Source organism: Pseudomassariella vexata, assembly GCF_002105095.1.
Source record: "Pseudomassariella vexata strain CBS 129021 chromosome Unknown BCR38scaffold_5, whole genome shotgun sequence".
NCBI lineage: Eukaryota > Fungi > Ascomycota > Sordariomycetes > Amphisphaeriales > Pseudomassariaceae > Pseudomassariella > Pseudomassariella vexata.
In genome coordinates this window covers 2,186,590-2,211,720 of record NW_024467960.1, presented here as the reverse complement: position 1 = coordinate 2,211,720, position 25,131 = coordinate 2,186,590, and the positions used below count along the sequence as shown (strand labels likewise).

Genomic DNA, 25,131 nt, shown 5'->3' with positions numbered 1-25,131 from the left:
AAGGCATTGGTCGAGTTCAAATGTCTTAAATCGAAGCCGAACACGAAGAGCTTTTGCTATTCAACAACACACTCAAGTCGATGCGGCGACTTGAGCGCCAACACAGGCAAGGAACTTTGCCCGTACCAGTACTCCCACTCACTGTCTCTATTCATCCAATCACGAGATCCGACTGGTTACAGCCTAAAGGCTAGGGCTGCAACGCTTCGTATTAAAATCTCAATTCGCTTTACTCAGGATAATGCGCCGCAATGGGCCACGTAAATCAGACATCGACAATTTGGCGAATTCGAAATCCATTCGACTTTCACATTTCATCGCAATCACCCAAATATGACAGAATCCCCAAGGCCTACTTGGTAACCACCACCTTCTCTCTTGCAAAACTTCACAAGGACGATTATGAGAGATGAGAATACAGGTGGCCTAATGCGATCACAGAAAGACCGAAAGGCATAAGTAGAGGAGCGAGAACCACAACACGTGAACATTACGTGAACTTTTAGACACTACTCCATGATACCCGTGGGATTCATGCAGTACATCGAGCAGCTGCTATGTCTACCACTCCTTGACTAGATATAAGTGTGTATGGTTGAAAATGAGCTCATTTTCACTACAATACACATTGACATATTTATCATAAACGAAGTATATGCGACGCCAGCAATGGTATATGATATCCCGCTTTAAAATATCTCATTGACTTAGATTAGAAGAACCGCTTCCACTATGGAAGTTGAAGCTTTGATAGTTCGGTTCGTATGATGGCCGATTTGATATTCATCACTAGGCGTAGTGTCGGTTGTAACTTACAGCATTTATTCCTTATGTAGCATGAGCCATCCATTGTAAGTCATGTGGCTCGTCGGACCTAGAAAACGTCGTACAAAGGCTGTATGTCAATGTGGATGGATACATGGCGTGGGTTGCGTCTGCCAGATCCGAGACTCTCGGCTGCTGCCGTTCGTGACATTGCATTCCCGAACCTGTTCCTTGTCGCAAGATTCATTCGCATGATAGCAGGTACAGCACATTGACAGAAACCGCCTTCCGGCCGTTGCTATACTCAAACACTAAAGTTGAACAGTTATTTTCCAGAAGGCCAGCCGGCGTTGGGAGAGTGGGTCAGTAATCCACTGTGCTGGAATGCGCTTTTCAGCCACCAAGCATCAAAAACCTTCAGTCTAGACCTGCTCAGAGTTGACAACTCTTCCTTCAGCAGCTCTAGAGGAATGTGCACGCGTAAAATGGAACGCGCTGGGAGGCGAATCCCAAGAAATTGCAAATAATTCGCCATGCTATCGCACGTTGGCATACTACTATTCCAAGATTTCAGTGTCGCTCGAACTCTGCAAAGAGGACATCACCGCAACAGTCCGATTCTGACGCCATCGAGATGGAGATGAAGAGGAAAGAGGCTCTGGTCGGCAGGCCAACAGTGCTTTAAACCCTGGAAAAATCAGCAAGCACCCCTGTCCACTGGCGTAGATCTTCCTTACAGCATCTGGTGATTGGCGGGGGAAAGTTGGCGCAAAGTACCTTTTGAATACGATGCTATGCAACACGTCCAGGTTCATATCAATAGAACGCGCAGCTGAGCGATTATTACTACACCATCTTTTATAACGATATCAGAGCCGGTTTATCTCAATTATTGAATGGACTGTAGAGAATTGACCGCTACTTACGTAAATACAATTTTTTTTAATAGAAGGCCTTTTCTTTTGCGATAGACGTCGTTATGGTAAATTCTTCAAGTGTACATTCTAATGATATGAGCGTGGGTCAACCAAGCTTATGTATGGATCGCTACTTGTCGACTAGTGTACATCGGGGCGGCGTTTCCAGATCAGACACCCGACGGCACTAAAAGTCTTTCGAGTCTTACAGACCACCGAGGCTCGCACAGTCAGACCACCAACACGAGGAGACTAAACAAGATCCGCGAAAGCTCGCTCGCGTACGAGGTACAGTCGTGACTCAGCGTTAATCTTTAACCTCAACGGGTGAGGCCGTCGGACTTTTTGCATTTGCGCATTGCCCCTTTCCCTGTCGCTTCAGTGGCCAGGACCTGCCTGCTGCGTTCGACCCGCATCTCCCCTGTTCCTGTCGTTGCTTCCTCTCAGTTCATCCAATCCAAAGCCAATTCATCGTGATTTCTAAAGCTTCCCTCGTTTTGATAGCATTGTTTTTTGTCGACATTCGTTCATGCTGAATTCTACACGAACCACTCGGCCACGTCGATAATCCCACTGCCTTTACATAAAGACTGTAACGAAGCCTGGGGCAGACCTTCAGTCTCGGTCTGTTGGGCGCTATCGAGACAAAGCCGACCCGAGACCCATTTTGCGCACTGCTGTTGTGCCCACTGCTTCGCTGCAACGCTCGCGCACCGCATATTACACATCCCAAACGGACTGAACAGAACGGAAACAACCTGAATGCGTTCGATTCGATCATGATATCCCTTTTGCTGCATTCATAGACAGCCAAACCTGTATTGTTGCAAGGGCCGGATCTTGGCGACGACAAACCGACCAGGGTAGGTACTGCATCACGGCTGGTTGGCAGGTTATTATTGCCTTGGTTGCGGAGGCTGTGGCCTAAGAGCAGGGATTGTCCCTTAAGCTCGGCTGACCTTGACCTGAGTCCAGCCCAGTTGTTGCCCACCACAACAAGCAGGTGAGTAGTAGTAGTCTTTCTCTGGCGAAACAACATTGGCTTTGACCGGCCATGTCGCCGCTCTCTTGAGCAATCCTCCCCATCTACGAAGTTGCGCGTACTATACTATACAGTATTGGCTGCAAACCGTTCACTTTCCTCCCGACTCCTCTGAGTCGCGATAGCCGCCCACACGTGTTTGCAAACCTCTAGATTTGGCTGAAGGCTCAGCCCACTCCGTCCGTGCTCCCCAGCAACCGACCCTTCATAGCCGCTCGTCTTCAACTTGTCTCCGTCGATGTAGTGTTGGTGTACTGACTCTACTCTGGTCAGGAATCATGTCTCTCCCTGAGAGGCCGGGGCAGAGGCCCTCCTACGAACAGCGACGCTCCTACCGTCAGTCACCATCGCGGCGCAACCGCCCAACCGACGTCGAGACAGGAGGGTATTATCCTGTCGAGAGACCAGGACATGAACGCGCGCCATCAGGAGTGTCCTTCGCCGATACTATTAATAATCCTAATACGACCACAGAGAGACTTCCCCTTTCTCCAGAACCGGAGGAAGGTTACGCCAACGACCCCCCTTTATCGCGAAAGAGAAGTTTGGTTCGGCCAGAGAGGAGGAAAATTGGCAAGGACCACCCCAATTATCACTACCGGAAGCATGCTGCGAACATGAGCGTTTTGCCGTCATCCACTGGCAATGATCCTATCGTGGAAGACGTCGAGGGAACTACCGATGTGTCAGCAGCCAGAACACCTGAGGGCGGCTCCGAGGAATCGCCAAGAAGGAAGCACAGCGGAGATGCTGAAAAAGTCAGACATAGCAAGTCGAAACGAAGAAGACAATCGGGTGGCGGCAAACTTTCCAAGGGCTCTAAGAGGGAGTCAAAACGGAAAGGCCCTAAGGAGGTCATACGCCCGCCGAGCATATGGAATGTCTACTGCGCCATTGTCACCTTTTGGTGTCCTGACTTTATGCTAGGCTGCTGTGGCATGAAGGCCAAGGCACAGAAAAGAGCGTGGAGGGAGAAGATGGGCCTCATCAGCATCATTCTCTTCATCATGGCTTTCGTTGGTTTCCTAACTTTCGGTTTCCAGCAAGCCGTTTGTGGTTCCTCCACTATACGGCTACATGTCAACGACGTTGACTCCGGATACATGATCTTTCATGGTACTGCATATGACCTGTCGAGCTCAGTCCATCCTGTTGCGGATGGCATACCCTTGACCTCCAATGGAAAGCTGCCAAATGTTCTGTATGACCTATCGGAGAAGCATGGTGGCCAGGATGGCAGCTTTCTGTTCCAAAACGTCAACGGAAAGTGCAAAAACCTCATCACTCGGGCAAGCAATTCCAGCATTCCCACCGATTCGAATAATGAACTAGCTTGGTACTTCCCCTGCAAACCATTCAACCAGGACGGCTCCTCCAAGCCAAACGACACAACCGAGTATTACAACGGCTATGCATGCCATACAAGCCAGACAGCACGGGACGAGTTCTACCTCAAACTTAGCGGAACAGGTGATGTGTACTTCACATGGGACGATATCAAGAACAGCTCCCGCAACTTGATTGTCTACTCTGGAAATGTGCTCGACCTCGACCTCCTCAAATGGTTTGACGAGGAGCAGGTATCGATCCCGGACCGTTTCAAGGAGCTGAGAAATCGGGATACGTCGGCCAACGCTATAATCCACGGCCGTGACGTTACCCGGGCTTTTCAAGCTGCTGAAGATAAGCAACTAGCCGAGTGTTTCGAAGAAATCATCAAGGTCGGAACGATCGATGGCGATACGGTTGGCTGCATTGCATCCAAGGTGGTTCTTTACGTCTCGCTGGTACTCATCCTGTCTGTGGTCCTTGCCAGATTCGTTTTAGCATTGATATTTCAGTGGTTCATCAGCCGCAGGTATGCAGCAATCAAGACGTCCCAAACCGCGAACAAGAAGAAACGCAACCGCCAGATTGAGGATTGGTCCAACGACATCTACAAAGCGCCACCACGGATGCCGGGCGACCTGAGCAGCAGCGTCGGCGGTTCTGACAGAACGAGTAAGCGTGCAAGCACATTCTTGCCGACGACCTCTCGGTTCTCAGCAGCGTATGGTGCTGAGCGTAATCCTCGACGTCCTCAACCTACGACTATGGCAAGCCAAGCGTCCACCGGTCCTCTTATCCACCCCGGTTCGTTGTACAGGCAAACGAACGATAGTCATTCCAGCTTCATCAACTCGGATTCCTACGGCAACAGCGGGGGCCCTATGCCTGGTTCAATGGATGTTTACGGCCCTGCCGGCTTTATCCATGAGGCCGTCGTACCACAGCCGCCTTCGGATTACCAACCTTTCGGGTTCCCCTTGATTCACTCCATATGCCTTGTTACTGCCTACTCCGAGGGAGAAATGGGTCTCCGTACGACTCTGGACTCGGTTGCCATGACAGATTATCCCAATAGCCACAAGGTACTCTTAGTTATTTGCGATGGGTTGATCAAAGGTGAGGGCGAAAGCATGACAACACCCGATATTGTACTTGGCATGATGAAGGACCTCACCGTATCACCGAAAGAAGTGGAAGCCTTTTCGTACGTTGCCGTGGCCAGCGGTTCAAAGCGTCACAATATGGCCAAGATTTATGCTGGGTTCTACGATTATGGCGCCAAGTCCGCCATTCCCGTTGACAAACAGCAAAGGGTCCCCATGATGCTCGTTGTCAAGTGTGGTACCCCAGATGAGGCGAACAAGGCCAAGCCAGGCAATCGGGGCAAACGCGACAGCCAGATCATCCTCATGTCTTTCTTGCAAAAGGTTATGTTTGATGAGCGCATGACGGAACTCGAATTCGAAATGTTCAATGGTCTCTGGAAGGTCACTGGCATATCGCCCGACTACTACGAGGCTGTTCTCATGGTCGATGCCGACACCAAGGTGTTCCCCGACAGTCTGACCCACATGCTCTGTGCCATGGTCCGGGATCCCGATATCATGGGTCTTTGTGGTGAAACCAAGATTGCCAACAAGAGAGCTAGTTGGGTTTCGGCCATTCAAGTCTTTGAGTACTTCATCTCGCATCATTCGTCCAAGGCCTTCGAATCGGTTTTCGGCGGAGTCACCTGTTTGCCCGGTTGCTTCTGCATGTACCGAATCAAGGCTCCCAAAGGTGCTCAGAACTATTGGGTGCCTATTCTTGCCAACCCGGACGTTGTCGAACATTACTCTGAAAATGTGGTCGACACGCTGCACAAGAAGAACTTGTTGCTCCTCGGTGAAGATCGATACCTGACGACACTGATGCTTCGAACATTCCCCAAGCGCAAACAAGTATTCGTTCCCCAGGCCGTGTGCAAGACTGTCGTCCCCGATGAATTCAGTGTTTTGCTCTCCCAGAGACGACGATGGATCAACTCAACCATCCACAACCTTATGGAGCTTGTTCTTGTGAAAGATCTGTGCGGTACCTTCTGCTTCAGTATGCAATTTATCATATTCATCGAGCTGATCGGCACTCTCGTTCTTCCTGCTGCCATTGCTTTCACCTTCTACGTCGGTAAGTTGAAGCATGATCTCCGCAAGTCATCTAGTCCCTGCTAACGGTAACGAATAGTCATCATATCAATTGTACACCAGCCTGCGCAGGTCATTCCACTGGTTCTGCTTGGACTCATCTTAGGCCTCCCGGCCGTGCTCATTGTGGTCACCGCTCACTCGTGGTCATATGTCGTCTGGATGTGCATCTATCTTGTTTCGCTTCCCGTGTGGAACTTCGTCTTGCCCACATACGCATTCTGGAAGTTTGACGACTTCTCGTGGGGCGACACCCGGAAAACGGCAGGCGAGAAGACGAAGAAGGCTGGCATCGAGTACGAGGGTGAGTTTGACAGCAGCAAGATTACCATGAAGCGCTGGGCCGAGTTCGAGCGCGAGCGACGGCTGAAGGACAACTACTGGGGTTCGCGAGAAAGCGTTGCTGGTCCCGGCGGCGCTGGCTGGTCTACCGTCCCTGACGTCCCTCCGCAACGATACCCTTACGACGAGCAATACTATTCGGATGCTTGATTGAATGGCGGATAATAGTGTTTTTGGCTTTACATTGGTTTGTATTGGTTTTGCAGACTCTGCTATAGGAAGCGTGCAGGCCTGCAGTGTACTTGGGTATGCGTATAGAAAATGATGGCACGGGGGCTGGCGTCGATTGTTTCTCCATGGTATGAAGTATGTGCATTGTATACCAGGCAAGCCATCCCTATGATTAATGCATGATTAACTACTGCCAATTTCTCTTTTGAGTATCATGACCCGTTCGTCCGACGAATCGTAGCAGAACCTACATGGAAGAAGCCACGACGAGTCTCCAGTCTATTCTATCTGAGTCTCATACCAGGACTGAGTATATCTAAGCAGCCGATGTTCCAAAGTCACACGCCAGCTCTTTCACTCACAATTCACCTTGATAGCGAGGGAGTAATGGTCACACGCAGATCGGGCGTGCGTTGTGCAACACGGCAACGCGGCAACGCTGTGTAACCTCGTGTTTGATTGGGCCCAACACAAGGTCCGAGGAATTGCATGACAGGTCAAGGGTTCAGAGTTAGATGTGTCCGTGCTTCCCATTATTCCCCAGGAAAAATGTTTCTCGCTTTGGAGTTGTAGATTGGATTGTAATGAAAGACACATGCATTGACACCACTTCTTGGTCATTTCGCAAAGGATTGGATAAGGCTCAGGCATAACACTGCGACCGCCCTTGACCTGCTTGGCTGTAATGAGGGAGACTGTGAACGAGTGCGACTCCCATTCTCGGCTCATCTTCACAGGTTCTTGATTGTGCCACTAACACCGAGACCTATGATCCTCAAATTCTTATCAGAGGGTGACTAGGTAACTACGCTCTTCGTCGAGGAATAAAACCAGTAGTACCCATACCAAATATCTGAATTTTCGTTCTACTGGAAGTTCATTACAGTGGAACACATAGGATAACAGACGTGCTCCCTCCCATGCTCTTCGAATCTTGGCCATCATCACCGCGCACTCCGATGGCGATCAAGGAGCCGGTGCGTAAGTGAGTCCTGGGAAGTCGGTAGTAAGTTCTGCGTATAGTTTCCTTCCTGGGATCCTGCTGGGAGCGAGTATTTTGACTTGTTTTGTAGTCGTGTGCTCCTGGATCACTGTTTGGGGATGGTGTGGAAACAATTAATCACTCGTTTTGTTGCAGATCCGAGTGCCGTTTCGGGGGGAGGGGGGGCAGGGGGGGATATAAGAAGGGAGTTATAAGGGTGCGAGAGATAGGGATACCGAGGGGCTTCCTATCGGATTTGACCCCGGTAGTAAATGCTGCGGTTAGTGCTACTTAACTTAGCAGTCCTATTAGCTTTAACAAAAACATTGTACTAGTGAACAAGTATAGTTCTTTGTTGTCTCGCTATTTTGTTAGCTAATATTAATAAGGGTACTACGATTGCTTTAGGTATCAAATTGTAAAATGAACTTGTCACGACCTGGGTTGCATCGCATTGGTAGAGACCTCGATTAGGTGCTATCGACGAAGATTCTACTCTAAGGAGCGAAGGAAAGAAGATGACAACTTAGGTTTGAGGGAGCGCGACTAAGTCGTCCACGCTTGGCGGGGCTCCTACAGGGGTTATGATTGGCTTCCCATCTGGCACTGCCATGGCAGGTGTTCCAGCTGTAAGTCACCTGGTTGTAGTGAGTCTGCGAGGGTTGACCTTCACAGAACTCATATAGAGATTTATAAGAATAATGGTAGATTTAATTTATTACTTGGTATAAGATTCCGATCACTTGGTACAGGACATTTTATAACATTAACTAAGCAAGCTAGCTATTAGCCTACAGGGGATATATAGAATATAAAAGTCGTTCACCGCGTTTCAACCTACTAAAAACGTTCAAAAATAATAAATAATATTAAATACGCCGTAGGTGTTAACCCTCGGTACCTCTACAAGTACTCCCTTAAGGGGCTATAGATGATATAGCGGGCCCTTAAGCCGCGTCGGGCGGTTATACAGGTAAACTTGTAGCCAAACGACTACTAAACCTCCTGTCCCTCCCTAAGTCTGTGCTACAACCCCTGCCTGAACTACCGATAAGTGTGGTAATGTGGCACTTAAATTCGTCCTCAGGGGTGGGATGCTGCTGATGTGCAGAAGATGCTCGACTATTTTTTGTCGCGACAAGTCGTAGTATCTGCTAATTGGGGTTCTCGTCGAGCGTATACATCTCAACCATACGCTCAAGTGGATAGACCGTAACGTGGTCTAGACGCTCGCAAGAATCGCGGCGAGAGGGCGTGCTGCGCGCCTTCTATCGTGAGGGGACGGGTTCGCCGACGAGCGTTATCGGATAGGCGAGGTCCGATAAGGGGCCGGATTAACGATTCGAATTCTGGACCGGCTGTCGAGTTATATTCCGCCGACGTAGTGCTTGACGGTCGACTGGCTAGGATGCTCGTAATCCTAAACTGCACCAATCTCCCTATTATCGCTAGGTAGGCGAAGTCAACAAGGTGGGCAGCGCGCCGTAAGGGTTGACTAAACCCCCTTGTGTGTCAGCTGCGGGATTCGAACCCGCGACTCGTCACCAACCCAAGTGGGCGAGGCTCAAATCGGGACTTATCTACCAGCGAAGTGACCAACTACACCAGCCGACGTTCAAAAATATATTAGAAAAGTGAATGTGTAAAAATAAAAAGATATCGCGATTTTCTGACTAAAGGCGTTCACCTTATAGAACTTATTAGTAAAGTTATTGCTAGTAAAAATATCTGGTTTGAAATTTGATGAATTACTATTGGATGATAAACTGTTAGAAGTGCTTAAATTCTTACAGCTGGGGTGTAGAAAGGGACGACTAGTTTAGCTCGCTCGTCTACGGCATGAAAACAAGCACCTTAGCACGAGAGACCGCTTACGATGAAATATGAAACTATATTTTGCATGATATGAGCGACTAGGCTGAATAAGACTTGCCCTCGTGCCCATCGCGATGAAAGCTTAAATCCAAAGCCAATTCCCGGCTTCTAACGATCCATTTGCTCCTACGGATCCAGCGACCATGAGATGGGACATATTCTGATCTAGTGCTGCAGTTGGCCGAAGCTGCAACGCAGTGTCCCTTGGATACAGAAGAAACAACTGAGAGCCAACGCTTGCCCACAACGAAACAAATCTCAGTTGGAATGAGGACAAGTGCGGCTCGCCACCAACAAGCATACTGCTGCATGTTGCGTGATGCATACTTTGTACACACTGCAGGGCAAGGCGCCGGCCAACGCTATTTGATGCGAGGGATCGCTGCTGTGCTACCGACCCAGTGCCATGAATCTGACAAGTCTTTGTAGGACTCGTATATGTGTGGCTCGACCAACCAGACTTTCTGATCCAAATGCTTACGACTTTGTACCTTTCCTCACGTAATGTGTGGATGTCGTGAGAAGAATGCCCATTCCGACAAAAAGTCCCGTAGTTGATGATGGCCGGAGCTGTACGATAGAAGCATTGATATATCGCACATAGTTTTGGCACAGAAGACACGGGAACGGGGTCCGCTAAACTGATCAGCTTGGCAGCGAGCACCCGGCGGTGCCGGAGGTGGGGCTGGGCTGGAGCCCGGCCGTGGCTTCCTGTTCAAGGACGATGACCGTGGTGTGTTGTTGTCTTGGAGGGCGGCCCGCTTGAAGAAGCCAAGATGAGAATTCACCTTTCTCTGCTGCGACGCGAGCCAATGTTGAATGGGCCTGGGAAACGCCACAGGAAGGGTGGGGGGCTGGCAAGCCTGGAATGGCACGGCAGAAGCACCACGCTCCTAACAGGGCATCGAGCACCGGTGAGCCTGATTGATGGTGCATACAGCATACGAAATATTAGCCCTGGAGTCCGGCAGGGAGGTACCCTTATTAGGTCGCAACGGCATGAGGTAATGCAATTGAAGAGGCACTGTCTATGAAACATGAAGTAGCAGAGCAAGGTAGCATCAAGCGTCTGACTGTTGAAAGTCGCAGACGATACTTGCTCCGTCGAGCGTCGTGAGTTGTGTCAACAAGTTGCAAGTTGAGACAAATGACCAACAACTTATCAACCAACAAGTCTGTCATATGCATTCACCGGTCAGCACCGCTGACATTGGAATCGTCCTCCCAAGTTGACAGCCTCATGACAGCTACTGGGTTTAAAAGTGACATATCACCTCTGATGAACCCTAGCCCGTCAGGTTAGTGGGCCAGTTTCCTTCGAGTCTTCCCCTTTGGTCCAGTTGCAGCAGATGATTGTCGCGCAAAATGACGGCTGGCACGTAGCCCCAAAACCAAACCTCGCTTCCGACGAAAGCTGACGGCTTGGAAGGCGCTATCATATCAGTTCTGGTGGTTCGAGGGATGGGAGTTGCATCGGGCATGGAGAACGCGTACAATCAAACCAGCTGACAAACAAAGGCTTGATAACGGCATAAGCAGTAGGCACTCTCAAATTTTGATGTGTTGAGATTAGAACAGGTTTTGGAACTAGCGTGCGAGCGTCCTGGGCTCGGGAAAAGGATAGGGCGATGGCACCTCCTCCACGGATGCCAAATCGGTACTTGGGTTCGCTGCTGAACGGAAACCAACTCGTGATGTGATCAGCCAGGCTGTGCGTAGCTGCGTTCCAATCTTTCGGTTTTTTTACAAGAATTGAACATGAGTAGGCTCAAGACATCTACCCACTTCCACACTAATTACAAGGCGGCTACATCGCTTAATTCGGCCCAGCCCGTGAGCAGGTTTTGCTGTTAATGCTGGCGTTTCTCTCGTCACCCCTAGGGCTTGCAGGGCAGGCAGTTTTGGCAGGCTTCTCCACGCCGGCCGGTGATACTACGTGGGTCGGGCTGTTGCGCGCTTTGACACTCACGTTGCCCCACCTACTTTACATGTCTGCTCTTATGGAGTGGCCGTCACTTTCAATATCATCTTCTCCTTTTTTGGTCTTTAATTGTCACTTGAGGATCCAAGGTGTGTTGTTGTTCTTGGAAAAGAGTCGGCGTGTCTGGATGTCTACTAGGATTTGTATGGCTCTCTGTTCCAGTACTTCAAAGTGCTATTTGACCCGACAGGTTCCAGCACATGCAGCCCTTCTCGCATGCAGTACAGATTGTCAAGGATCAACTATTTTGGGAGCAGAGTAGATCCGACCAAACTTAAATCAAAAGACAGCCAGCATATCGTCGACACGGCGCGGCGTCGTTCTGGATTTCAGTTCCAATTTCCCCGCATTCTTCCATCGAGGTTTGGGTGACGCGTCGTTGGAAAAGAAGAAGACAAAGGAACAGGAAACGCAACAGCGATCCGAGGCACCAAGAGCTTGTCCACAGCTAGGACCTTCTCCACCAGGCCCAAATGCGAGGGTTGTCGAGTTTGGCATTAGTGTAACGAAAATCCCACATCGGCCCCAGCCAGTAACTTAGACCATGGCAATGCGAACTCCGCTGGCTCCGCCCGACTCTTCAACCCATCTCGACCTCGACGTTGATCACAACCATGGTCCGTCCTTCTCTTTCCATCAAACCCCGGTAGCCACGACCTCGTCGCATGCACTGGAACCGGAACCCGATGCCCCTATGACATACCATGAGCACAACGTTGCATCATCTCAGTCTACAGCAGGGTCTTTTGGGGAGGCAGGCGACAGCGGCGACGATCATGAGATGGCGGACGCCGAGTACGATGGCGCTGTGCCCGTAGGGGTGGAACTCGACGCTTTTGGAGTCCTCGACATACCTCAGAACCACGTCCAGTTCGAACTGACGCCAGCATTGCCAGTATTGTCAGTATTGTCACCATTGCCGCCATTGCATCCCGCCCAACTCCCGCTGCCCGTCAATCCATCCTTGACCCTCGCCGTACCGGAACCGCCTCAGGCCGTACCTGTACCGGCAACCTACGCCGCGGCAGCTCCCCAGAACACACTGGCAGTGCATATGCAAATGCCGTTTCAGTTGCAATGGCAGCAGCAACAACAACAACAACAACAGCAGCAACAACAGCAACAACAACAGCAACAGCAGCAGCAGCAGCAGGAGGAGGCCAGCAATGTGGACGATGCCGCCGCCGATGAGTTCGCGGGGCCTGGTGCCTTCAGCAACCCCAATCCCATGAATTTGGTGCCTGAGAACTTCGGCTTTGTCGACTTCCTACGTGCCTGGTCCTATCACGGTCATACTGTCGGAAAGGGCAGGTATCCTCGCCTGAACAGAGTGGTGGAGCAAGGACGTAGTCGCGACGTCACTTGCGTAGAATATGGTCAGCTCGAGGGTGATAAGTATGATTTACAGGGCATTGATTGGGAGGACATTGGTGTTGCCAGACGCGAGGCCCGGCTTCGTCGTGGACGCACCTATAGAAACTACGTCAACAAGGAGCTCTCGGATCAGTGGCATGTATGTTCAATGCACTTCCGAACCAGCGTTTGCAGGAGCTAATCATGTGTGTCGTGTAGATTGATGACAGGAGGATTCCAGCCGACAACAACTTCTTTCGGTTTCGGAGAATGAATATACGCCATGATACTCGCTTGCTGCATTTCCAGCTGCGCAATATCCTGGGATGCGCCTCGCGGACGCAAGTTTTCTACCCAAGTTGTGGCCATGTCCGCCAGCTGGATCCCACGACGGGCAGGACGAAGAAGGCCATGGGCCTTGAGGCCGATGGTGATGTGCAACTATCAACCATGACAGCTAATGAGGAAGTGCTTGTGGCTGGTGACTTCGCCGGCAACTACCGTTACCGCAGTGTCAACTCCGAGGACCGAGCCTGTGTGGAAGGGAGACTGACTAGTCATGCTAGCGGTATTACGAACCACCTTCAAGTTCACTCGTCTCGGCATTCATCCGCACCGCTGGCGGCTTTTGCGTCGAATGACCACGGCTTTCGGATCGTTGACCTCAACACGAATACTATTATCCAGGAAGACATGTACACATTTCCCTTGAACTGCTCAACTGTCAGTCCCGACAAGAGGCTTCGGGTCATGGTGGGTGACGATGTGAACGTTTTGATTACCGATGCCGAGTCCGGCGAGATCTACCAGAGTCTCGCTGGTCATCGGGACTACGGCTTTGCCTGCGACTGGGCGCCGGACGGTCATACTGTTGCCACGGGATTTCAAGATAAGACCATCAGGATATGGGACGCACGGAATTGGGCGGAACCGATGGCCGTAATACGGACTGAGATGTCGGGAGCACGCAGTCTACGATTCTCGCCTCTCGGTTCTGGAAAGCGCGTCCTGGTTGCGGCAGAGGAGGCGGATATCATCAGCATCATTGACGCGCAGACTTTCGATCGCAAACAGGATATCGATGTATTTGGCGAGATCGGCGGCACTGCATTTGCCAATGGCGGTCAAGACCTGATGGCTTTGGTTTGCGATCGTGCCCGGGGCGGACTGCTTCAACTGGAACGCTGCGATGCCGGCGCCGAGGACACTTTCGACTTCGGGAAGAAATCCACCTCCAGCAAAAAGAATCGCAGGACACATGAATGGGAGCCTGATCCAGGCTACGACTGGGTACAAGACCCCAAGGATATACTGGAACGCCCAACATCACAGGAAACGTTTACTCGACGTAGAAGAAAAGCAGCTCTGGCGGGGAAACTGGACCCATTCTGAAATGGCATATTTGGATGAGCTTGTAGGAACGGCTCAGTTTGCGGCGTTCGGAGCATTGCGGCATTTCTAACAAGTGACAGGAGCGGAGCGCCTCTTATTTTCTCGATTTCTTTGTTCTCGTTGCGTCACATACATTGCTTTGCATTGACCCATTCTGGCATCGTTTACCAACAGTTGGGGCCTAGGGAACCGGCATTTGTGTTTTTATCACTATTGGCTGCACAGGAGATATGGACATAAAGCATTAGGGGCACTCATTGAATTTGGCAGGAGTCCAAATACGAGCCGGATATATATAGGGGAGTGAGGGACTGGGGAGAGGATAGGACAGAGAGTCGCGACATGCCCCATCAGATCATACTTACGAGGCGTTACGAAAAGAAGAAGGACCTCCAACGGCTAGAGAAGCAAAGTTGAGGGACTGAACGGCTTTCCATTCCCGGGAGATGGACATAATGGAAGATGGGTTCCTATGTGGGGTGGGAGGGGGCTATCATATCTGCATTTGCTCAATCGACACTCAACTCAGTTGACGTACGACTTTTCTGATTCGATCATGCGGCGGCACTTTTTCATGGTGACACGGCATGAAATGCTAGTCGCCGGGTGCAAACAACGTTGACCATGTACCGGGTCTCCGGGATCTTGAGTTAAACGGAGAAGCTAATAGGTCGCTTACCGACTCAGCGGGCATATCGCAGGGAACAAGGGCTGCGCTTTGTAGATCAGGACTGTAGATTCTATCGGGCATTATGAGATCAACGTTCCGTCAGCTCATTGGAGACTTCAGTAGACGCGGAACTGCATAATTTGTATGCTGTTGCCGGACCGCCATCCCTCCCGGATTCCAATCCGATTGGCTTAGGTGGCAACGGATCAACCCGTAATGGGTTTGTATACAACTGCAATACTCTCAGAGGGATGTTCATTTTGACTCATGGATCTTCATGATATAAGCCGAGCTAAGCCTAATCACAATAGCAATATTACATATTACATTCTTGTCAACTGTCATTCTCTTGTGTAAATTCGGGGATGGAAGTGCCGTTCCCAAAGGACACCCGCATACCGTCGTTTGTCTGCCAGCCCTTTCTGTCAAATCAGGGATGGGAAAAGCCTGCATGCATATGTGTGTATGAGGTACAGATATGCTCCGAGGGAAGCACTCCAGGTGTTGCGTTTGCACTTCTGAGCACTGAAACGTTGGAAAATAGTGTCAGAGGCGAAGACGTACAATGTATCTGGAGTTTGAAGATCTCACGATCTTCAGATGTTGGAGTTGGCGGCAACTCAACTCAGTCACTCGTGCACGTGCACGTCCGTACAACTACTGTCTTCAAAGTTCCCATCGAACTCGACAGCCAATACGTGAAAACAGGAAAGCACTGGTTCAGGCAAACGCCAACCAGCCGTCCACCGGGACCACCAACAACCAGTAGGCTCCCAAGACGAAGCCGGAAACGAAGGATCAGGAGGAGACGATGCACGTGATGGCCGAGCGCTTCGAGGGTTATATGGGCCGGGGTGATCTTGACTTCACCGAGGAGTTCAGGAGCAAACCGCAATGCCGCGAGGTACAGACGCATCACCAACGCCCCAAGGCAGTCACTGACTTGCCTCCTCTTCAAAGTGCCTAGTCGCTGACACAAACTTCAAGGCACTCGAGGACGTTGGTCTAAACATCATCGATTTCCTGGACGCCGTGGAGCATGGGAACTCAGTCCCACCACTTTTCGTCGGAGGGAGAGTTATCACGGTATACGCGGATAACTGGCAAAGTCTACCCGAAGAGGGACGTCAAGAAAGGAAGTCCGTTGCGTAAACTTCTAGCTCACATCTGCTGATGGGGAAAGAGACGCTAGGATGCTGTTGGAGAGAGAGAGCAAGGACATGGAACACGTCAGGCATGATCAACGTGATATGACGAGATAGGACATGGTAATTGGCGCAGACGAAGAGAATATCATACGGGAGGATGTTGGCAATCTGGATGGCTCATTCTGTAAAAACAACCGTGTTGAGAGGATCTGGCTAGCTCCGGATTTCCCATAATCTAATCTTGCCACCATCATTACCGACCGCCAACGTATCGCTTTTTCTCCCAAACGCCAAAGACGTGATTCTCCCAAGCGGCGTCTGCTCCGTGGGCCAATTACGGTACACCGTACAGCTGGGCAGATGTGCCAGCCGCAACGCGTCTTTCTTGTGTTTGCTTCCGAATGCCAAAATCTGCCCATCGGGGCTGAACGTCAACAAGGTGATTGGTGTCGTCATCTGCATGAACCTGCGCTCGGGCTCCGGGTGTTCCTCGACCACGAGCTCATCGTCACTAGAAGGTAGGACCAACTTTTGTCGATCGTAGACGTTCATGACGCCGCTCTTGGAACCAATTGCGACCCATCTGTCTGTCCCCAGTAACACAGGGCCGTTGCGCCCACCGAGGGCCATTACGGTACCACCGATGGAGCCTTCATCAGTCCATATGGCCAAGAATCGTCTTGATGCCATGCTCCATTCGCCAACTTGGCCGCTTCTACCCAAGATGGTCATCCCATTGCCGTTGCTCCACCACGCGAAGTCTGCAATGCCTCCTCTGCTGTCCAAGCGAGCAGCAGCAATCCATTGCATCGTGTTGACGTTAATGATATTGATGATACCACCGCCTTTGCGAGTTGATGCAATTAGACCCAAATATCTTCCACAGGGGCTCAGCTTGAAACGCTCCCACGTCCTTTGCTCCAAGTGGTGCCCCTGGATCTTCTCAGTTTTCTGAATAAGGCCCGAGGGCAAATCCCATGAGTGAATGAAGCGGCGTCGGCCTGCAAAGAATATCTTGTCTCCGGAAGGGTCCATGAATTCGGCGTGCCGAACGGGCACTTGCTTGATTTGGGCTGAGGTCAGAAGCGGGTTGGGCGTCGGATGTGCTGTTGGCGCAATGTGATGTAGAAACAGCATTGACGAGGTACTAGAGGATAGAAGTACTGGGTATTTGGGATGGAACGAGAGTGACGTGACAGGATCCTTGTGACTGTCGGCCATATCTCTCGATCTTTGTATATTGATGACCTCTGGACGGAGCTTCTTGGCTTTTGCGGTTTTCCCTTCCTTGAGAGATCGGGCGTCGCGCAGGAATTTGTCCAACGGCAGTGCAGAAACCTCGTCCTCCCCGTCGCTTGCTCCGCTTTCTGATGAATCCGAGTCGGACGTGTCATCTGTTGCACCTGAAGATCTTCGGCGGCGCTTCTTTGGCGGTTGCTCAGATGCCTTAGCCCAGCCAGGTAAGGGGTTCAACCGCAAATATTGTTGTCTCAATCGATTTGTGTACTCGATTCCATTCACAACATCCTCAGCCTCGCTGATTCTCAGCTTTCGAAGCTGGGGGACACTGGCCAGTGACACTGTCAACCGCTCGTCGTCACTGTCTTCCCATGCTGGTGCATTCTTCGAGTCCTTTTGCGGTGCTGAGGATTTCGAACCCTGAACAAGCTGTTTGCTGGCAGCCGGGGGCGCATCGAGAAAGAACAACTGCGCATCATCGAGGTCCTCCATGCTGTCTACATCTTGCTCGCCCTCGGCGCCGAAGCCACCGAAATGGGACTCCGCATCATCGCCCTTGAAAAGTTGTTGTCGAAAATTTGCTGAATCTCCTAACACGAGCCGTTCGAGCTCTTCTTCGTCCGAGTCTTTCTCAAGGATTGGTCGGGTCGTTCGCTTTGGTGGCGCGGTGTCTTCGCTACTGCTGTCTCCGTCCGACTCGTAATGCTCAAGAGATGCATCGGACTCCTCGTCCGTCGAATTGTCCGCTCGATTGGACGACATTGCGTTGGCTGTGGTCCTAAGGTTAACAGCAGTGTTCAATGCTGCTTCCCAACCGTCAGTGGAAGAGAAAAATAACTTTTTAGTGGAGCTGGGTAGCCTTGCAGGCGCATGGAATATGATTGGCTCACAGCAAGGAGCTTCCCCCTCATCAGCTGCTTAATTGCATAGTGTGGCCCGAATACATGTGTAGGTCCTTTGTCGCTTTCCTACTTACTATAACTTCTCTCGGCTTCACTTGAGCAAATTGAATCTTACCCTTCATTCCGTGCCTCTCAAATATTTCATTCCGTGCCTCTCAAATATTCTCCACCACCTCTTCTCCATCAGCTTCTCTCGTTTTCACATATGTTGGGTCTTCAACACTTTCTATATTATCCTCAGGGCTTTGTCCAGTTCATCTCCAAGTCTTCGTCTACTGCAGTCCATTTGTGCCTGTTCTTGTGAATGGTACTGTGCTTGTGCGCTTCCGCCAGAATTGATGCCATTAAATTGACTGAGCGATGGGAAATCTATGTGGTAAGATGTCTTGAAGTCGGATGTACTTTCAAACAAGATCATGTATGTTTTTTTCACAGCGCAGAACTGGATTTCACGGTAAACAAGTGAGCACCGGGTAATGTCATTAGTCAGGTTCCAGTCCACAAGAGTGACAAGAATCCAGGGACAGGCTTGACCCTCTGTCCAGAGCAGGCAAAATCAAGCCAAAAGAAACGGACCATATGACGGCTAGTATTCTCTGGCTGGATTTATAATATCTGTCTCATCAAGGCTCAAAGACCCGACAGCTGTCTAATAGCACTGGATTTCAGTCATTGTTCCTAACTTAGTCCTCATTATTTTCTTCATCAGGCAATCAATCCTATGTGCACTGCTTTTTGTTAACAACGTAGTCTGCTCTTGAATAGGTCTATACTCGTACATCTGTACGTTATCTATATTGATGCGTACCTCTTGTTTACTGGCATTACATCTAGCAAATAGATCGGGATACATCGAATGCCATGACGAAATGAGGCAGGAAAGCCAAAGCCACTAATAATCTTAGAATCCTACTTATTGTGGGAAGCTGTGGCTTCAGCTATAGTCAGGTACGAGGCAGACAGGCACGAATTATAGTATTTGGAGACCCCTCGGGGCCAACTTGAGATTGGTCCCCCACTCACTTTCCTAGCACCAGTACAGCCCCCGTGGTTGGAATCCGACACTTATCCTCCCAAGAAAATCCGAGCATCTCGTTTCGACGGTCAAGCATGGAGACGCAACCTCCCAGAGCACAGGGCGAAGACTTAAGTAGACGATGGAGCAAGGTAGAAGCCAGAAGGGCACGACGCCTCCTTCACGGGGCAGATTTTACATGTACTGATGTTATCATATTTTTGTACATTCAAGAAGCCTGTCTTTGCCTATTACAAGTGCAGTAGAATCAGGCTGCAGCCTTCTACCCCGATCAGCATTCCAAATCATGACCTCTGCGCGATGCCGTACTGACTCTAAACGCCTCAGAACCTTTCAACATAAACATTCCAATAACATGTGGGATCTAAATCATGACCAGTGTCTCTCACCGAATCCAAATTATGCCTAGATCGCAGGTGTCAAGACGGCAGTAACGGGGAATACACTGAATTTGAGACGAGCTGGTACTTTGAGCCCAAAGCCAGCTTATTGCGATCAAACGCTCTACCTTCCTGCTTGGGAGGAAATCGCAATGAGCTCGCTCTCCAGCATACCCAACTCCTCACTTACAGACTCCGAACTCCGAAGCGTCAACACAGCCCCCTTCTGGGCAACATTCACCAAGTCCTCAACCCGTCCACCCCGCGCCAGACCCGCAACCATGACACCCAAAAACGTATCCCCGACCCCATTCACCGAAACCACGTCCTCGACATGCTCTACTGAAGGAAACAGCCTCATATACACTCCGCCCACATGCGGATGGTCGCTGAAACACCTCGACAGGATAAAGGGGTCTTGAGCAGGATCGATCAGCCGCGGATCCTCCTTGTTGAGAATAGTTGCCAATAAGGCGCCTTCGGATCCCACCTTGACAGTTAAGGTGGGTATGTAGGGAAGCAGCTGCATGATCTGCTGCGGGATGCCAGTATCGGTCATGGCTGCGGATGTGAGCTTGATGAAGCGGTCCCTTGCCCCCATCAATCCGAATGCGTCGATGATCTCCCACCAGCACGGATCCTCGAGGTACTCGTTCGCCTTGGCGGCCGCATGCATGGCCGCCAGCTCGTATTGGTTCGGAGTAGCGAGGTCGATGCTAGGCTTCGGGAACACGCCCAACTTCTCGTGGCCTTTGGAAGGGCAGAATAGCCGTGCCGATTTTGCGGTTGAAACGGGCTCGAACACCACGCGAGCACCGCTTTGTTTTCCTGCCTTCACCCACGACCGGATATCTGTCTCTGCCCAGTTGGCGTCGACTACAACCAACTTGGGCCTGGCTGTTGAAACGACGCTATTCCAGTGAGCAGGGAACGAGTTGGCCGTAAATATATCCATGTCCGCCATCGCCAAAACCAAGGACTTTTCAGCATCGTTGACGGCTACGTATTGTGCCGTCCTACTCGATTTCCGGTCTAACCTGCGCACGCTCGAGGTGTCCATACCGGCAGATTCTAGTGACTGGAGAACGGTCGAGCCGGCACTGTTAGCGTTAGTCACTGATCAACATGGAGAAAGGGGATTGAAGAGAACTCACATGTCGTCTCCTACCATGGTGCACAGTCTAACCATCATGTCCCCGCTGACTTTGTGCGCGGCGAGTGCTACATTGCGGCCTACACCTCCTATAGATTGGCTTATTTGTGCAGGATTCGACGTGTGAAGGTGGGGAGAGGGATCGCCAGCGCCATGTGAGCGGACGTAATCACAGCTCAAGTCTACAGCAACAGAGCCAGCGACTATTATGTCTGCCTGCTCCCCATGCTGCTTCTTGTGATCAGTGTCTGTAGGAATAGGAGAGACGTGGGCAACATGTTTTCCCAAGTATATAGTACACAGCATTTCACATCGGAACATTGCCCAAGGGAGATATCATACCTTCTGGTATGATTTGTCTGCTACACTTTCCGGAGCACGACCTTCCACGAATGCTACGGTACTAGGTGGATGCCATCCCCTAGAGACGGAATTTGTCAGGACCATTGTTCTCATTATTAGGAGCTAGGCGCTCACGATTGATTAGATGCAACTAGGTCGCCCGAGATAGCACGGCTGACGGCGACGGCGACCTTGGTAGCACGGTGTACATTTGCCTGCACCAACGACTTGTTTGCGGGAACGCTTCGACCATCCGTGAGCTCTCTGATTCTCCTCAAGATGAATGGTGTATTCTCGGCCCCCAAGACACCTTGTTCAGCCGCCTCGGACACCGCCTGCTCAATGATGGCATCCATCTCACTTTTGGGGATGGAAAACTCCTCAGGAATGGGGTTTGCAAACAGTATGGCTGACTCAATGCCCAAGGTCTCCTGTGCGTAGATCATTGCCGCAGCCTGCTCCTCATTTTGCACGACGGCAGGGCTCTTGACACCACTTTCACGGGCCCAGAATGCTGGAAAGTCAACGTTGCCAGTCCGGCGGCCATCGGCAAAGGTTGACACATGAACACCCTGGGTCTCGAGAAACTCCAGGGTTCGAGGAATATCCAGGAAGCCCTTGCAACCACTGGCGACCACCGCCATTCTGGTGCGGCCCAGCTCCGTCAGATCGGCCGATATATCGAACGAGTTATGACCGCCCCGATGGACACCGCCTAAGCCACCAGTGCCGAAGACTCGAATACCGGCTAGCCTTGCAAGAATCATGGTTCCTGCGATAGTTGTGCCGCCATTCATTTTGTTGCCCAGCATGCCCTGATGCCGGGGTTAATACTCAGTAAATGGGCCCGAGACCGAATGGGATGTGAGCCAGAACTTACATTGCCGACAAGGAAAGCTATGTCCCTCCTCGACGCCTTTTTCGGTGAGTTCTCGACCATCTGAGTGACCTCGTTGGGCAGCAGACCAACGGTCGGCACACCATCCAGAATGCCAACCACGGCGGGGACACCTCCGGTTTTGCGGACTATCCCTTCCAGGTCGAGGTCGTTCCCAAGCGCTCCATGGGTGTAGATGGTGGACTCGAGCGCCACTACCGGCTTGTTCGTCGCTAGAGCATCCCTAACCTCGTCGGATACTTTCAGCAAGTTCTTCAAAGCGCTCAGTTTGCCAATATTTGCGGGCGTTGTGAAGGATCTGCATTGCCGAAGGCGGTTGCCATACCCAGCCAGAGCCCACGAACGCCGCAATGCCCTCATTTTGGCGTCCAGCAGTGCTCTAGTATCCTGCGAACCACTTCTCTACCGCACAATATCCGTCGCAGGCTTTAAGTTGATGGGGTCAGTAGTGTAAGTGTAATGCTGGCGGCACTGTTTCAGGTATATTTCGGACACCTGTATATCTCCAAGCGAGTGCAGTACTAGATACCAAATATTGCTGACAGAATGTCGTCAATGCTGCTCCGTGTAGTGAACTGCGATATAAGCGAAGGTCGGGCAGCTGAGGTCAACTACAGGCGCGCCCTCGAGATGTCAAGCCACTCGCAACGCTTCGTGTCGAACTGATAGTCCACCGGGCGTATCGTGTTCGGCCGGTTCCGAAGTGCAACCGCAAAACAGAGCATCTTGCCTAGCGCGCCCCACTGCGATTACCTTATATAGAAGAAAGGGCTCTAGTGTTTAACCTGAAACCCCAGCTGCACGACGTTAGATTCATCGTCGCAGTACTCCGTAAAATAGGGCTGTCAAAAAGTGCCCCTCTCTGAACAGCTCTGGATGCCCCTGGCTGTCATCAGGGTTGCTGCTGCAAGGACCTGCGAAAAGCTGCTGCAGTGAGATGCCACAGTCCGGATGATGTTCTTGGCACGTCAAACAAGCTCGAGGATGTCCCTTTGACAACAGTGTCGTATCAACGTGTCAGTTGTTGGTATGGATTAGAAGTATCGTCAGCTTCTTGAGCGAGCAACGCTTCATAAGCGGAGCCCGGATCTTTCAACATCCCTCACGGCCATCGCATAACCGAGTATTGGTGCATGAACATTCAACGCAGAATCTTGGGTTTAGGACCACCTTCCTAGAAGGCTAGGCTCGCCGAATCAACAATCAACTTGCTTCTAGGATTATTATTGATTCCATCACCCTACTTACTAGCATAATTTAACGATGGTGTGCTGCCGTATCTTCTTGCTATTTGTTTTTTAATCCCTCTGGATCCGTCGACTTGCTACGTTGGCTAAATAGTCTGCTACCTATACTGGCCTGCCATGGGATATTCCTCACGCGCTTCTCTCTGCATTCATTGTAACCGTCGTTAGCATCGCAACCCGTATACCCGGGACAAACACTATCCAGATGAAACCTCAACTACCGGCATTTTTGCTGCCGTTATTCTTTTCGCGGGCTCTGGCAGCCGATTTCACAATCGCCAACGGGCAGATATTTACCCCGGGATTCGCAGTGCTTGATGCGCCGCAACCAGGAACACCACTAGGTGGTGGTGAGTGGCCGATTACCATTATTTCACCCGGTTCCCGAAGTTCCCGAACAAGATCTAATCGAAAAATTTGGAAAAAGACACCATAGAGGTAGCGCTCGATGTTTCAGCCAACGGCAAGCTGAACCTGCCTCCATACGGCGACGGTAGCCCCAGCAAGATCTACAACATTACCATCTTCCTGTCGTCTTACACGACCGGGAGAAACTTCACTATCACCAACGGGACCGCTTCCGCAAACAACGCCAGCCTGGGCGACATAATGCTTTCCGAGTCCGGCAGCACCGTAAAACATGTCAAGTGGCAGTGGCCCGACTGCCTGGTTGGTGACGGGCAGCCCACGACGAGCGACAGTGACCGTGGGATATACAACGCAAGTACCACTTACACCCTATCAGTGTTGTACGTTTTAACCTTGGCCTAACGTGATGGCGCACCAGATCTCCATCCGCCAGAACTTCCGCCTCAACAACGAGGACCACTACACCATCTTCGACGTGCCCATCTCTGTCACCAATAGCATCCCCTCCAACGGCAACCCGTCGTGCGATTCGCTCGACAACCCGCTGCTCACGGAGGACCAGATCGATGCCGCCGCCGCCAATACGGTCGGGGTCCTGTTCGCGCCGGGTGATGCGACCCAGGTCGAGGCTACGTATCCGGATTCTTCGGACGACGAAGAAGGCCTCGGCGGTAGCAAACCCGAGGCGACGGCCGGTGATGGTCTCGGAGGTGCTGGTTCGTCGAGCGTGTCGGGCGCGGTGTGTTGGATGGCGGGTTTGGCCGTCTTTCTGGTGTTACTAACGTGATGATACCCTATGATGAGTTTTTCCAAGGCAGTGTTGAGTGAGTAGTGGTTCGCTTGTGAATGAGATCACTTCACGGATGACTGATTCAACTGCAGTGTTACTTCGTACAGCGGCAGAGACGGTTAAGAATGGCAATATCTCATTTGCCAACTCTTTCACGACCTAGGCGAGATTTACTGCTGGGTGAGCAACATGACTAGGTTGGTGTAATTGGATATTCCGCCTACCCTGGTGGCACCTGTCAGTTTCCTCAGCTAGCAACTTCAATATCTTCTTCATCACGCAGCACAATATGCCAGGCGACATGCAGGCGGGTAGTGAAAACAAACCTGGTATGACAGCTTTGAGCCCAGCTTCGGACCCAGGAACGCCCCCGAAGTGGGACAGTCAAAACACGACTCAGCGCATCATCATCCAGTTCACCTTGCACCACATGGATATTGGCCGCATAAGATCCCCCAAACAGGAAACAACCTCGCCCAAGTTCCAGGTTCCATCCCCAACATCCCCGCACTCCGCTGCGCGCCAAAGTCGTTACGCCACTCTCCACACCGGGGTTTGTGTGGTGCGGTAGCTCCGTCACTTGACACTTACATGTAAAGAGGAAGATCCTCAGCCGTATTAATTA

At 51.1% G+C, this 25,131-nt stretch overlaps 7 protein-coding genes and 1 non-coding gene across 8 annotated transcripts; 6 read left to right on the top strand and 2 right to left on the bottom strand.

The window, feature by feature from the left end:
• Positions 1-3,002: 3,002 nt before the first annotated feature.
• Positions 3,003-6,728, top strand: BCR38DRAFT_339259 (glycosyltransferase family 2 protein; the record flags this gene model as incomplete). Its single annotated transcript, XM_040855689.1, has 2 exons — positions 3,003-6,219; positions 6,277-6,728. 2 exons carry the CDS (start codon positions 3,003-3,005, stop codon positions 6,726-6,728), a joined length of 3,669 nt encoding a protein of 1,222 aa, XP_040717383.1.
• A 2,513-nt stretch (positions 6,729-9,241) lies between these two features.
• BCR38DRAFT_t151 lies at positions 9,242-9,344 on the bottom strand. Its single transcript has one exon. It is a non-coding gene; the product is annotated as a tRNA-Thr (tRNA).
• Positions 9,345-11,367: 2,023 nt separating this feature from the next.
• BCR38DRAFT_179699 (uncharacterized protein) lies at positions 11,368-12,045 on the top strand. The gene is made up of 2 exons (XM_040853922.1): positions 11,368-11,730; positions 11,778-12,045. Exons 1-2 carry the CDS (start codon positions 11,460-11,462, stop codon positions 11,957-11,959), a joined length of 453 nt encoding a protein of 150 aa, XP_040717382.1. The 5' UTR covers positions 11,368-11,459; the 3' UTR covers positions 11,960-12,045.
• Positions 12,046-12,647: 602 nt separating this feature from the next.
• BCR38DRAFT_339343 (WD40-repeat-containing domain protein) lies at positions 12,648-14,332 on the top strand (the record flags this gene model as incomplete). Its single annotated transcript, XM_040855697.1, has 2 exons — positions 12,648-13,100; positions 13,160-14,332. 2 exons carry the CDS (start codon positions 12,648-12,650, stop codon positions 14,330-14,332), a joined length of 1,626 nt encoding a protein of 541 aa, XP_040717381.1.
• Positions 14,333-15,328: 996 nt separating this feature from the next.
• BCR38DRAFT_179679 (uncharacterized protein) lies at positions 15,329-16,135 on the top strand. Its single transcript, XM_040853921.1, has 2 exons — positions 15,329-15,906; positions 15,990-16,135. The coding sequence occupies exon 1, from the start codon at positions 15,368-15,370 to the stop codon at positions 15,821-15,823; it is 456 nt and encodes a 151-aa protein (XP_040717380.1). The 5' UTR covers positions 15,329-15,367; the 3' UTR covers positions 15,824-15,906; positions 15,990-16,135.
• BCR38DRAFT_484048 (uncharacterized protein) lies at positions 15,823-16,154 on the top strand (the record flags this gene model as incomplete). Its single annotated transcript, XM_040863698.1, has 2 exons — positions 15,823-15,906; positions 15,990-16,154. The coding sequence occupies 2 exons, from the start codon at positions 15,823-15,825 to the stop codon at positions 16,152-16,154; spliced, it is 249 nt and encodes an 82-aa protein (XP_040717379.1).
• Positions 16,155-16,363: 209 nt separating this feature from the next.
• On the bottom strand, positions 16,364-22,460 carry BCR38DRAFT_456972 (Indigoidine synthase A like protein-domain-containing protein; the record flags this gene model as incomplete). Its single annotated transcript, XM_040861986.1, has 7 exons — positions 16,364-18,195; positions 19,894-20,807; positions 20,862-21,108; positions 21,203-21,255; positions 21,338-22,017; positions 22,083-22,362; positions 22,426-22,460. 7 exons carry the CDS (start codon positions 22,458-22,460, stop codon positions 16,364-16,366), a joined length of 4,041 nt encoding a protein of 1,346 aa, XP_040717378.1.
• A 1,092-nt stretch (positions 22,461-23,552) lies between these two features.
• BCR38DRAFT_456971 (uncharacterized protein) lies at positions 23,553-24,503 on the top strand (the record flags this gene model as incomplete). The annotated part of the gene is made up of 3 exons (XM_040861985.1): positions 23,553-23,697; positions 23,775-24,067; positions 24,135-24,503. The coding sequence occupies 3 exons, from the start codon at positions 23,553-23,555 to the stop codon at positions 24,501-24,503; spliced, it is 807 nt and encodes a 268-aa protein (XP_040717377.1).
• Between the last annotated feature and the right edge of the window lie 628 nt (positions 24,504-25,131).

What these genes read in the sequence shown, in the direction of transcription:
- BCR38DRAFT_179699 (XM_040853922.1), top strand. Translation starts at nt 11,460, where the DNA reads ATGCTGGCGTTTCTCTCGTCACCCCTAGGGCTTGCAGGGCAGGCAGTT. An exon ending in CTGGATGTCTACTAGGATTT is followed by an intron (nt 11,731 to 11,777) that starts GTATGGCTCTCT and finishes TTGACCCGACAG; the next exon opens with GTTCCAGCACATGCAGCCCT.
- BCR38DRAFT_179679 (XM_040853921.1), top strand. Translation starts at nt 15,368, where the DNA reads ATGGAAGTGCCGTTCCCAAAGGACACCCGCATACCGTCGTTTGTCTGC.